This window comes from Ascidia mentula, chromosome 9, assembly GCF_947561715.1.
Source record: "Ascidia mentula chromosome 9, kaAscMent1.1, whole genome shotgun sequence".
NCBI lineage: Eukaryota > Metazoa > Chordata > Ascidiacea > Phlebobranchia > Ascidiidae > Ascidia > Ascidia mentula.
The window spans coordinates 15416227-15429753 of record NC_138574.1 but is presented as its reverse complement, the minus strand read 5'-3'; the positions used below and the strand labels follow the sequence as shown (position 1 = coordinate 15429753).

General features: G+C 37.9%; 3 protein-coding genes across 4 annotated transcripts; all 3 read right to left on the bottom strand.

Annotated features, from left to right (window-relative positions):
• Window positions 1-48: 48 nt before the first annotated feature.
• On the bottom strand, window positions 49-3676 carry LOC145913631 (uncharacterized). Its single transcript, XM_083001354.1, has 9 exons — window positions 3305-3676; window positions 2461-2746; window positions 1993-2087; window positions 1487-1649; window positions 1294-1431; window positions 1128-1230; window positions 927-1053; window positions 541-697; window positions 49-482 (listed from the first exon to the last, which is right to left on the bottom strand). The coding sequence occupies exons 1-9, from the start codon at window positions 3558-3560 to the stop codon at window positions 299-301; spliced, it is 1509 nt and encodes a 502-aa protein (XP_082857480.1). The 5' UTR covers window positions 3561-3676; the 3' UTR covers window positions 49-298.
• A 546-nt stretch (window positions 3677-4222) lies between these two features.
• On the bottom strand, window positions 4223-7799 carry LOC145913341 (LIM/homeobox protein Lhx9-like). The gene is made up of 6 exons (XM_083000961.1): window positions 7286-7799; window positions 6986-7164; window positions 6652-6844; window positions 5906-6026; window positions 4956-5143; window positions 4223-4895 (listed from the first exon to the last, which is right to left on the bottom strand). Exons 1-6 carry the CDS (start codon window positions 7394-7396, stop codon window positions 4581-4583), a joined length of 1107 nt encoding a protein of 368 aa, XP_082857087.1. The 5' UTR covers window positions 7397-7799; the 3' UTR covers window positions 4223-4580.
• A 1855-nt stretch (window positions 7800-9654) lies between these two features.
• On the bottom strand, window positions 9655-13519 carry LOC145913049 (NADPH-dependent diflavin oxidoreductase 1-like). 2 transcript variants are annotated; one of them, XM_083000563.1, is made up of 15 exons: window positions 13250-13519; window positions 13106-13179; window positions 12944-13049; window positions 12770-12881; window positions 12279-12423; window positions 12096-12223; window positions 11937-12027; window positions 11791-11876; window positions 11610-11724; window positions 11415-11550; window positions 11218-11362; window positions 10771-10910; window positions 10509-10714; window positions 10251-10452; window positions 9655-10120 (listed from the first exon to the last, which is right to left on the bottom strand). In XM_083000563.1, the coding sequence occupies exons 3-15, from the start codon at window positions 13045-13047 to the stop codon at window positions 9976-9978; spliced, it is 1755 nt and encodes a 584-aa protein (XP_082856689.1). In that variant the 5' UTR covers window positions 13048-13049; window positions 13106-13179; window positions 13250-13519; the 3' UTR covers window positions 9655-9975. The 2 variants fall into 2 exon arrangements, with proteins under 2 accessions (XP_082856689.1, XP_082856690.1); XM_083000564.1 differs by having other exon boundaries at window positions 13254-13519.
• Between the last annotated feature and the right edge of the window lie 8 nt (window positions 13520-13527).

Here is a 13527-nt window from a genome sequence, read left to right as displayed (position 1 = left end):
CTTTTCTTAAAACATTGCAGACAACCTCCATAGACATCAAACAGCATATTTATATTTTAAAAAGTACAGGTACTGAAAACGCAATCATCGGAATTTTAACTGCAATTTGTTTACTGTACGAAAGTTCACATAAGAGCTTGCAGTAAGAATTTAACATATAGCTCACAAGAGCGCGTATTAGCATGTACAGAAGTACACATACAGTGCAAAATCATGAAAGGTACCGCTACTAAGTTAAATATATCACACATATATTAAAACAAGCAAGGCAGTTTTGCAAATCACACAAAGTTTCGTCTCAATTTGAAGCTTGGAACGAAGAGACACCAGATGAAAGTTGGTATGATGGCTTTCTTGCATTACCACCAGCAATTGGCCATTGTGCAGATATTTGTTTCGACCCAGATGTTCCAAATCCATTAGACGATTTACGCAACTGATTGCGCCTGTCTTTGCAAGTCAACACAGCTATCAGTTCATGTCTGCCATGCAAGATACGTAGCTTTGTGTTTGTCAATAATTACGTTCACATTTACCAACCTAAATTCTCTGTGCCACAAGTTGTAGATGCAGAAGTTCATGATACTGTTAAGTAGGACAAGGTACGTCACCACATTGTAAATAACTCCCATGTTTGAACAATTGAGATCCCCGTTTACCATTAAACTGTTCACAATCATATATGGACAGATGCAAACTGAAAATAGAAAGACTGCTGAGTGTGGGGGGTACATTGATACATTGGGCTGCCTAGGGTAAGTGTGGAATATGAAAGTTTAAATTAAAGCCAACATTCGCAATACTGCGTTCGCCACCTCTTGGATATAACGTCTTGGAACACTTTTACCACGAAATGCGTCACTGGTTTGCAAAGTCCTCGCCAAAATCATACAAAGTTCACCCTAAAACATCACCATATTGCTTGCCTGTAAAACCAATAACCATGGAAAGTATCATTCTTGTCACTCTATAGTTTAAATTCACAGGCTTCTTGTGTTTGTGAAATGACGCATTTACGCTGTCAATCCTTTCCTTTGAAATCCTACCCGGCTTCTACAAAATAAAAAGTTTTGCGTGTTTGTTTTGTGATACGATAACTTAATCTTGATTTTGTTAAAAGGTTTTACCTGTTTGTCGTTGTGGTTATTTTTATTCCAAGCTTTTAACCAACCGCTTTTGGAACTGCTGGATTCATTCATTTCTGGGCAGGTATCAAGAATCATTTTTAACCTAAAGGCTACTTGTTACTACCTATGTAGGTTAAATTTAAGCCAAAGTTGCATTGCCTCTTACCTCTTAGCTTCCTCGCTTTTTCTTTGACGTTTGGATTTCGTCATAGTTCCTGATACGCTTCCAAGGCGCTCCCTAGTGGCCAGTTTTTTCAAGGTTACGCTCAAAGTCACAAGGTTAAACACAACAGTGAAAACGTATCTAAAAAAAATTTTGGTAACATCATCAGTTTTTACGTGAACAATAAAACACTAACGGTATTCCCATGACAACCAGAGCAAAAAGTGCTATTGGTCCGGCGCCACCGTTGTCATGCACGTGATCAGGAACAGTGCTCATGACGTAAAAGAAGGTGGTTGGGGAGAGGATGTACGTAAACTTTTGAGTCATCATTGCTGGAAGTGACGATACTAGAATGCCTAAAAGTAAACGACCAATACTGACAATAAATGTTACACAAGTTAATAATTTAAAAATTCTGTGTCTGCATAGGCGGGTATTGTCCCATTTCATTTTGTCTCACAAAAACCAACAGGTTAGCAGATATGTAACAGCATTGCTCTGCCACTGCCCGTTGTTATAAATGTCGGCAGAGTTTACTGTTGTTATGACAACAAACACGTCATTACATAGCATGTTTGGTAGTGTAAATGTCGCATCCTGTTTGGCCCCAATTAAGAGTGAATTGTTTGCGACAGCACGTTTAATTTGAGGTTTTCCTGGGGCGTCATTTATCTGCGATAGTCAATGTTATTTACCCACCTATAAACCATACAATCCCAATACAAATGCTCAACCTTCTCCGGGAAAAATATTTTCCAGATCGATTTTGAAGTGGCCTTGCTACAGCCAAAAACCTGCATAGACAAATACGTTGTTCTATTGTATAAAAACACGTGTTTGTTACGTCATTATATAGTGTTGATGCATAAATGTAAATAAGGTTTCTTGCACTCATGAAAAGTCGGGAGAAAATGTTAATTTGTAGCCGAGTGCCGAAGGAATGTCTGTCTTTTTGTGGACCAAACTGTCCTTCAACAGCAAGCAAAACTAAACCCTAATATGTGTTCGCCGATGCAGTTTGTTCTTTAACCCAGGTCATTCGTTTAAGGAATTAGCGTCACCACACATAGTGTGTATAAACACCCCCCCCTTACCTCTCTGCCTTCATGGAAGCAACCAATGATAAAAAAAATAAAGAATTAAATGTACGGTGGAAAAATCACGAACCTGTCGAGACTGAGGAGTAGGAGATTATAAATGGATGCTGTGAGTGAAACGATGAGGACGGTGCCGAAAAATACGCTCGCTACTTGGTTGGTTTGGATGAATCTGTTTGCAAAATCTTCGTCCGATTCAGGATGTAGGTATAAAGATATAGCAAGGTTGTAGATGGCTGCCGGGAGGATCAAAAGTCCTATGAGGAGATCTGATACGGCTAGAGACACTTTGATGTAGCCATGACGACGCTGAAGAGATGCTGTCCGCGTGATTATGACGATCACAAGAATGTTAACTGAATGCATGATTACAAATTTCTATAAATGTGGCTTCTGCAGTAAGTTTCAGTTATGAAATCTGATACATCAAGTATTAAAACAAAGATTATATTTGTAGCAAATAAGCATTGATGTATTTATATTCAGGGTTCAACATCTGAGGCATTTATTAGGCCAGTGGTATATTTTCAGTTTTGAAGAAGGGCAATCTGTTAGAATCTACAACAGTGGTTCCCAACATTTCTTGGATTACCGAAACCCCTGCGGAACTTAAGATTTTAGGCGGCTGCCAATCAACCTTTCTATCTGTTTCTGGGTGGAGGGTTTTTATCGCAACAAAAATTTGTATCCTCTATATGGCATTACACTACCGACAAACCACATGGTGAAAAATGACTGTCGCGGCATCCACGGTTGGAAACCACCTATCTACAAATATAACCCGAACGGAGAAATATGCAACACCTTTTATCGGACTTTGCTGCTTATTTTGGGTAAATCGCATAGCACAAGCCGTGCTGTGTAGTAAGATATTTACAAAATTCGTCTCAATCAAAAACTATATTGGTACTTACATATCACTATTGTTATTGAAAGTAGGCACATCCCAAGAAGAGCAAGGGCAACACCTGTGGAATTGCATTCAACACAACTTATAGCAGATTCCTTTCCACAACCCTGAGGGTCACACAAGGGGTATGGAGCGCATAGCTGACGCTCGTAATCCCCTGGGTTGGAATTATTCCGGGGTTCACTTGTAACAAAGGGGTCAAACGGGTTTAGGTTGGGAAAAAACCTCGGGTTGATTGTTTCAGTTGTCGACGATTCCATGGCAACACAATGCTTTTGCTATTCGTATCAGAGTACTCACTGTTGAAAACGTATCAGAAAGTTAGTCCACCAAGCTGCAACGACAATTCATGCTGATTTTATGTCTCTGCTAACAAAGTTTCTTTCTGTACTAACTGGCATCTGGTCCATCCATTAACAAGTTGGTGAGCGCGTACATCCTGTTTAACTCTATTTATAGACAGACACGCGAAACAGCAACAAAGCATGCTGTGTACTGCCTCCAGTCCAACAACACCAACCACAGTATAACCACTGCCAGTCGACAAACGGAAACGCTGCGCAACAATGAATTGCTTCTATTTCCTGTGACGTAACAATCTATACTGTCACCACACAGACATAGAGCACTAGCCAACTAATGGCTTTATAGATCTAAAAAACAATTAGCCATTTGATACAAACCGTTTCGATCACGGTAGCCTGGCGTTTTATGGCGGTGTCAGTAGATGGTTAATTACTGCGAAAAAAATAAACCCAACTTCCGCTCTGGGTTCCTTCTTTACATTCAGACACGCAGAAAAACGCGAGCAACACGTCAGATCACTTCCTGTTTGTCAGAGTACTGTTGCTAACGAATTCTCACAGCTGATTGGCTCGTGTCACCAACACATCTTAACTCATACTTGACTGTAACATTTGTTAGAGGGAAAACTTTTCGTCACAGAATTGCACACAATGGCGATAATAATACAATCATCGTGATATCGCGTTACAATGGAATCTAGCTTCATCGTGTCTGATAAGAAGTTAGCAACATGAGAAAAGCTCATTATTTAACACTCATGTTGCACTAACATAGAAAAAGGGCAATAAATGCCTGAATACGGAGATAAAAGTTGTTGTAAATTAAAAAAGCATGGAGTCCTAACTTTAAACAAAACATCAAATAAAAAGGGAAGTACTAAACAAAACATCACCATGGTTACAGGACGGAAACAATAGAAAACTGAAATTAATGTAGAACTATTTCGGAACATAAGAAGTGTGTGACGTAGTGGCCTACGCAGATTCTAAAGCCGACGAAACTGGGGAAGAAGGCGACGCTGTTGATAGTGACGTCATAGAGCCCACGAAAACTTTGTTGTTGTAGGACAGGTACGAATGTTGCTGAAAATCGTCACAAGGTGACAATTCGTCACAATGACTGTTTGTTTCATAAATAAAGGATCCGGAGTTGGGAGAATCGTCAAACTCCTTTGTTTCGTCGCAACGAATTTGTGAAGATTTTTGTTTATTTGTGTCATCTTTGGGTTTATCCTTTCCATCTTGGGCGCAGCTGCGGCGGTATTTCGCACGAGCATTTTGAAACCAAACCTGCAAATATTATTTATAGCTTTTCTCGCTGCTAAGATTTGTGTGGTTTAATGTTTTAACCTGAAGTACTCGTTTTGTCAATCCGGTCTCTTGGGAAAGTTGTTTTAAATCTTTTGCATCAGGGTTATGGTTGTGATGAAAATATGCCTTCATTGACCTCAGTTGGTGATGTTTAAAACTCGTCCTCATCCGCTTCGATTTGGGGGCTTGGTAAGATGGACTACCGCCACCTAGCGCCAGTGACTCGTCTGAAATGTTATCGTATTCATAACAATCTGACAAGTGAGTTTGTCGTCAATATTTTTAACAAGGCTGAATAATCGATAATTAAATCGATAAAAAAGCTTGCACCAGAATGACGTTGATTTATAGATTTTTTTTGGAAGTCCGAAAATTAAAAGGTTTTAGGAAAAAATATACAAAGGAAAATCAAGATTCCTTCTAAATACCACCGAGCGTTCCCCACGAAACCGCCACGAGTTCAACTTGGTTTAATCAAATATCACAAAAAATAACCATTAGGTTTGGAATCTTTCAACATAGATATTAACTAAATCGTAGAAGATCGCCGTTTGTTTGATTGACAACTGCATTAGGAATAGCGTCAGTTTGTCGTTGCCTCTTGTTTTGCAGTCAAGTAGCGTGACCAATGTGCGCATCCCGGTCAGGGTTAACTCGACCCTGACACGTCAAAATAGTCAACGCACCCCGCAGGTGGGGGTCATTGTATTTTTACCTCGTATGTTTCACTCTCATACCAACACCCGGGTTCTTTTCCGTTGAGTGAAATTTCATTTTAAAAAACAAAGAAAAAAAAACATGCTGTTTTCTGTTCGTTGTGCTGTCGGAATCAAAGGATAGTGCAAGAATGAAAAAGCCAAGTATTTTATTCTAAAAATGATTACATGCTTTGTTTTTGATAACCGGTTTGTCGGATAGCTGCTTTAGCATATACCACCATATATCTGTTAAAAATACCAGTAGGAAAAATAAAATGATTAAATTGAAACCTGCTGTGAAACTGATGGACATTCCGCAAATCGAATCCAGGTGAGTTGACGTCACGTTTAGCTTCTTTTTCCGGGGCCTTCCCGGTTTGTTTTGCAACGTGCCATAGAAATCATCGTTCATCTGAATGTATTAAATGTATTAAAGTATTAAAGCATCTAAATCGTATTGAAATACTTTGTTGCTTTACAGCTAACTGAAAAATTGAGTTTAAGTCAGTAATCATTTCCAAGTTTATGAAAAAAAATACGATGATCAGCGCATAGAACCATGCAGTTTGGAGATTGGCGCATGCGCCTAAAGCATATGAGGCCACGCGGGTGTAGTGACCTTGAGTGCTGGTAGAGGTTGGGTTTTATTCTGTTCAGCATTTCTTGAATGTGATTAAGTGAAAAATTAAACTATTATCCTGCTATTATATATATATCTTCCCATCACATCAGGTTAGTGTAAACCAGTGTTTCCCAACCGATGGTACGCGTACTACTAGTTGTACGCGATGGCATTCCAGGTGGATACGCGAGCACCTTTCCGTAATTTGCGGATATGGTTTGAATTCGTAAATGATCTCAAAATGTTTGTTGCTTCATACCCTAGGTTACTTTGTAACACTCAACTAGGTGGTACGCGTCGATTTTTGTACCTACAAGTGGTAACGCAACCACAAAAGGTTGGGAATCACTGGTGGAAAAAGACACAAAATCGCCATCACGAGATTTAACATCATCTTGTCAAAAAATGTTCTTACTTCAGCGCATGAAATGCAAACTAAGCCTTTCATGTCGTCCAAGTATCTTTCTCCTGACACTAGGGGTCGCTGACACACGCAGCAGCTGAAACACCGCTTGGTGGCGTGATATACACGATTACGAACTTTCATCACCCATTCATGTGATTCAACCAACACTCCACAGTAAGCACAAGGCCGGAATGTAAAATATCTAATATAGAAATCACCACATATCAAAGTAAGATTATGGCAGTATATTAAAATGTTACAATGTCTTTACGTAAAAAGTAAAATAATAAAAGAATGGGTTTACAAAACGCCGCTTTGTTAGAGGAAACACAAAGAAACGAACCTTTTATAATCTTCCCGACAGAAAATTCTTCCATCTTTTACAAAACATGAGAGTGCGCCATCTAGCGACTTTGCACATGCGCAACACTTTAAACATGCGACGTGCCAATGAGCAAAATCAACCAATAGGAACGTTGCATCCTGGATCACGTGACCACATCCACAACACATCGGGTGAACCTGAAAATAGTCTCTGAGGGTCATCATTGGAAAACGTTTTTTAAGGTTATTTACAAATGAAGTAAACTCTGTATTAATTTTTTGAGTGGGAGTAAAAATATTTTAAGAATAAATAATTTACATTTGATGAAAGATTTGGGTTTTCTTTGTCCGTTATTATCGGCAACGCATAACGGAAAGCAGGTGATTCATCATTGGTCGATTGCAAGTTGATCACTTTATAAGATTCCATGTTATTACAAATCCTGAAAAAAACAATTTATTACAGTTTGCACTTTTTACCCCATATTTCTGCTGTGTAACATCGTTGATACAGTAATTTGTTTTCCAAGGATATACCAAAGACCTATACCACTATATGGATATACCAAAGGCCTTTACAAATATATGAATAACTTTTGTAATAAATGTTGAAGGTTTATTTGTAATATTTCCAACCATAACTTTCCTTACCCAACAGCAAAACACGAAATTTAAGATTTGGGGTTAGCGACTTTCGCCACAATTAGGGTGTCGTATTTCCCACAAAAGTTAGGGGTTAGGATGTTTCATCCCATTCACAACCCAACAAATCCATTTAAATATTTTAACATTTTTGCGAAACTGCAGTTTTACTTACTGTTACCAACTAAGATAACAATATATTACAAAGCAGAAGATAGCAGGACTTTCTTAGAAACATAACACATTTTGTCTATTCTGACGAATTTTAACAAATAAATCAAAATGCCATCTTATTCCTCTAATCTTGTCTATTATAAACTCCATACAACAATGTGACATAAGCAGTTGATGATAAACTGTTGCTTTTCGGCCTTCAAGTAAAAATGTGCCACAATTCGGGCGCCCTCTTTCCTCGAGTCTGGAAACATAATCTGGACCGAACGCGAAAAAAGCTCATGTGAGTTTGATTGACAGCTTACGACAACACGATCGTTTCAAACCGCCCTCACCACCTGGACACTGAAATTCGCAAATTAACATCACCTAGTAAATATCTACATCACTATTATGACGTCACTTTTGAAAAACAGTACTTGAAAGTTTCCGTGAGTTTGTGGTTGAACGCGCGGCTTGGAAGTCTCGCGTTTCAAGCGGGTGTGCGAGAAGGTATGTTTGTTGTAAATATCTCCTAACAGGGCTCGGCTAACCTGCCTGTTGACCTGTTCAGTTTCACCTGCGAACCAGACACGGTAAAAAGCTTTCACAAAAAACTAATCCTCGCATAAGATTGTGGGAAAACATGAGAAACAGTCTCAAATATTCACTTCTTCAAAACAGAGATTGGCCTCAAAACATGAAAACAGTATTTTGTGCAAAGCAAGCTGGCAACATTAACTTCAAAGAAACAATTCAAAATGGCGGCGGAATTGCGCAGTTCCAGACAAACGGGATTTTTGTACATTTTTACCTAAGAAATATTTTCAGCATAAAATCTGCAAACATTGGTCAAACGTTGCAAAAATTCATTTGTTTGAAATCGAATTTCCAAACGTAATCTCAACACAACAAAAGAGTGCTACCACCTGTGGATTGCTCTGTTGCCGAGCAAATCCGGCATTATGACGACAAAACCAGAACAATGCCTTGATAGTTCCGTCACAAGGGTTCTTTTCTGCTTCATTAAGCGCACTAAATATTTGGCGCGAAAGAAACGATTTAACGGGAAGCTGCACGAGGTCGCAGTGAAAGTGGTTGATACAAAGGAAGGAGCGAAGCAATCTATTGTTTCAGCAGGTGCTTGTGTGTTGAAGACAGGACAATGTGAGCAAACCCTCAATGATTTATCTTCGAGTGAGTTTTACGCTGGTTGGAACGGATACAAATGTTACAGCGAACTTTCAAGTACTATCTGACCTTAAGAGGGGAACTGATAAGTCTCCGCGTGCCTCCCATTCACGGCCAATATTTAAACCCAACATTAAATGCTGATGATTGTTTGATGTGCAGTATATTATGTGTCACTAAAAACTAAACCACTTAAATTTTCTGTTTTGACTAAACACAAGAGTATGCCACAAAATACATCTACCTCAATATTGTTTTAAAAATATAATCCAAACCCACCCAAGGGGGTTTAACGCCTTCTAATTAACACCCCGAACGTGCCAACTGTCACTCAAAATCAATACGCGCGTACGTAAGAGACCTTAATTGCAGAGTCATAATACTGAATCTCTTCTGAATAAAATCTGTACCATGGCAGCTATTCCTTGTAATAAAATAGGAAAACCCACAAGAAACTGATTTCAGATATGTTACTGTAGAAACGTCTTAAGATTACGAAACATTAAGCGGCAAGTTTTTTATCAGATGTTTGCAACGTGGGAACGATATCACGTTGTCTCTCAACTTCTGATTTAAAGACTCCCGTTAAATGTTTTCATTCAAATTGTCAGCCAACTCCTTTAAACAATCCCAACTTTCCCAAAACATGATTTCTCAACAAATAGAACTCAATCACTCAGAAACAATATTTACTTTTGCCCAAACAAAGTAGATTTCTGTGACGTGAACTTTAAACGCTCGTTGGTATCCAAAGAGTTTTAAAATTTTGGAAAGAGGTTATTACGTCATCCGTATACGAACTTGCATACAAAATTCTTTCACTTTATTTCCAAGAAACATGTTACACAATACGTCGAAGTGTATTTCTGCATATGTGAGTTTATTGTTGCTACACCCCGGGATGAGGATTATCCCCCAAAATAGGGATTATGACGTATATTGGGATAAGACAAGGCGCCCCGCCGCCGCAAGACCGCTGAATCCCCGCGGAATTTTCTATTGGTCTGGTAACTAAAAAACACTTCATGACCAAGTCTCTTGTTGGTAACGTTTCGATTGTTGCAATCGAGCGATGTATTGAATAGCCAATTGTGACGACATATTGCCATGCACAGTTATTAGTTCGACGAAGGCATCTTTTACTTGTTCTGGCATATTCTTTGAATTTCTACAATGTAACATACTTGAGCGTTACCAATAATTAATAATGCAGTTAACGATTTGAAAATCTATTGCGTAAACTGGTTTCATAAACACGAAGTTTGACCAATTGCTGCAGTATTGTAATGTGGACTTACCCTGCAATAAACACACAAGCATTTTCCTCATTAATAAGTCTCCACAAAGTTAAACCCTCCTCGGCAATCTTATGTTGGACGTAACATTTTGCTTCCTGGTCACGCGAGAACGCCACGTGGAGGCGCACTTTCAAATCTTTCCATTCTTCCCGAAAATAAAAATCTCCTTCAAAATTTCGACAACCGAAAAAAACCACATCGCCTAAAGATAAAAACAATATTTGGTGAATTTCACCACCTAGTGTTGGAATCAATAACCTTTTTCTCCCGCATGGTGTCTCTCGTGAGCTGAGCTTCGAAAAGGAGCAATTCCAGTGCCGGGACCGATCATGACACAAGGTTTTTTGCGCGGGAACCGAATACCGCCGGTTCGAATCCAAAGATCAGCGGTCTCCCCCTCATGTAACCTTGACAACCAGGTAGAACAAAGACCCATGCGAGGTTTATGGAGTCGAGTTTTGTATCTGAAATATCAAACTTAACTCAAAGTAGCTGTAAGAATGTCACAGCTCAAACTAACTTCACGACAGCAACCAGAATATGTAGCTCCCCCTTGTGGCAAGATGGAGATGAAGCAATTGAGAAAGCTCGAGCGCGGATCGGAGGAAAAATATCAAGGAGTCGGTTGAGGGGAATAACCCTGGCAGTATTGTGGAAATCCTGAAATAATGGAATTTGACCCGAAGGTAATTTTGTGATAAAGTTGACCAGTGTACAGATGCAACACCTTTCAGTCAGGAAGGTTGTAATTAATAATGGGGTTCCTACTTTTTATTTCATGGTAGTTTAATAATTTATAGTTTATTAAATTTAAATGTATTGTGAATTATATTTGGGTTAAGGTTAAATGTATTGACATGGTGCGCTTTAAACATAACTAATTAGATAACTATATGAATATCACTAAAAATTACTGATAGACAAACATTCTCTTTGACTACAATTGGTACATCAACAGATTAAACACCTGCAACACTTCCAGAATATTTCTCCTTGGTCGGTTCGCATAACTATATCTTTCTTCAGTCCCTTCGGGAGACCCAAAATCTGACAGTTTTTCACATTCATTTTCATCCATAGAAATACAGGAGAGCAATTGAAAGAATGAACGTCTGTATTGAACTTGTTACCATAACAACCTGTCTTACCATGAAAATATCTTACCTTGGGACTGACATAAAGTCCAGGAATTCTGTAGCTAATTGACGTAATGTGATTTGGCGTGGTATTTTGATTGTTACATCATAACCACCAATTGGGTCAAAGGTCAAAAGTAAATCAGGTTCAAATGGAAGAATATCTGACAAAATCTTTTTTTTAATCATTGCTTTTATAATCGGCCTATAAAGTTGCAAATACCCAAAAACTCCTCAACATTTTCCTTGAGATTTATTGGTTTTACCATTACAACATCTCCAGGTTCATAATTTAATTCATCTGAACATGAAATATCAAAAGATATTAACCTTACATCCTGTTGAACAAATATGGAAACAAATCAAGTTATATTCCAATGAACAAAAATAAATTTATGAAAAACCTGAAAATGTTTTTCTGAAGTCACTCTTTGGTTTAACTTTATTTTTGCCTTGAATGGATTATTCTTACTATATGGTCCATGGATGTCTAAAATATAATAAAAATACAAATAGGTTTGGTCATTTTGCTTATTGTTTTATTAAATACCATTAATTTTTTCTTCAATTTTAACTTTTGGTATTTTGGTAGAAACATGATATGCAGGTGGTGGTAGATTGTTGCCAGTGAGACTTGCTTTCTATTTTTGCAATGACAAAGAATTAAAAATGAATCTGTACATTGTATGAATTCTGGTTAAAATCCTACTGAACACAAAGTCGGGTAAATAGAAAATATTTCCTTCCACAGTTTTGTCGTCCATTCATCTATAACAGCATCTGCCCCCCATTCATGCTGGTCATCAGCAAGTCCAACATCAATAATTGCTTCTGCTCCTAAAACAACAAACATTCTCCCAATATTTGCCTCAGTTGCTATGCAGAGCGTTACCGAGCATTTCCATTCGGCGGTAAAGTTTTTTTGCTACAAAGTTAAACTTGGCATATGATGAATCACCAAGACCAAGCACAGCAAACTTCACATCATGTAAACATGCAGAAGGAAGATTTTTTCTCATAATAAACCGCCAAAACTTCTGAAACACAAAAACACATTCTTTGCTGAATCTTCTCAACCTGACACAAGTTGCGTATCTAATTTACTGATGGTTAATAAAAGAAATTAGAAAAAAAATAATGTTGGACTGATTGGCTTATGGTGGCTATAATGAGGATTTGTTTGCTTGTCACGTTTATTGCAAGTATTAAGTCTGCACTGAGTTTTTCACATAGTTGAATGTAAAAATAGCTTAGATATGTTTCAATTTGATTCTATTTTTTAAAAAATATCACCTCTTGTGAAGGAATATTAATTGGCTCAGAGTTATCGTTACCATCTGCTGGAAGGGTTAGATAATATGGAATTGGGTGCCAGTAAAATACCTTCATATTATCAGGTGGTTCCCCCTGACCAGTAGTTGCACAAACAAATACAATAATTTGTTCATTTACCAGATGTTGTACATCATAGTCATCCAGAGCTAACACAACATATCTGTTGTAGTCAAGAATCATTTGTGATATTAAAGAAGCAAAAATTGAAACAAATTCAACCACCTGAATGGTGAACATCTTGCCTGCATAGCAATTCTTTGGCTTGTGTCTTCAGCTGTCCCAGTCTCACTTCCAAACAAGATAACAAGTGTTTGTTTTTCATCCATAACTATTTGCAAACACAGTTGATTTATTTCCATAACACATTTTAAAAACAACACATACCTTTATTCAAAATAGTATCCGTTAAATTTTTTTCTTAAACTTGAATCTTTAACGTTTGCTTGTTCAAATGGACACTGAATGTACCAAGTTGTACAACTGGATTTAGAAAATTGTAAAGTTCATGACAATATTAAGTAAACATACATGCCTGCATGCCGTTCCACAACACTTGTTTCTTTTTAAGTGTTTCTCTTTTGTAAAAACAATGTACCCAGATTCAGGATCAATGTAGAAAAGTTCACCTCTTTTCACTGCTTCCTCGTGACATTTAATCACTTTCCATTGATTTCTTGTGAACGTGTAGTGCTGTTTCATAGACATTAATCTAAGGGAATTTAAACATTTAATGGTTTCATTGGTAATTCTGTTAATTCCAATCATTTGTCTTGAAAATGTAAATCAAACAAAACTGTTATCCAGAC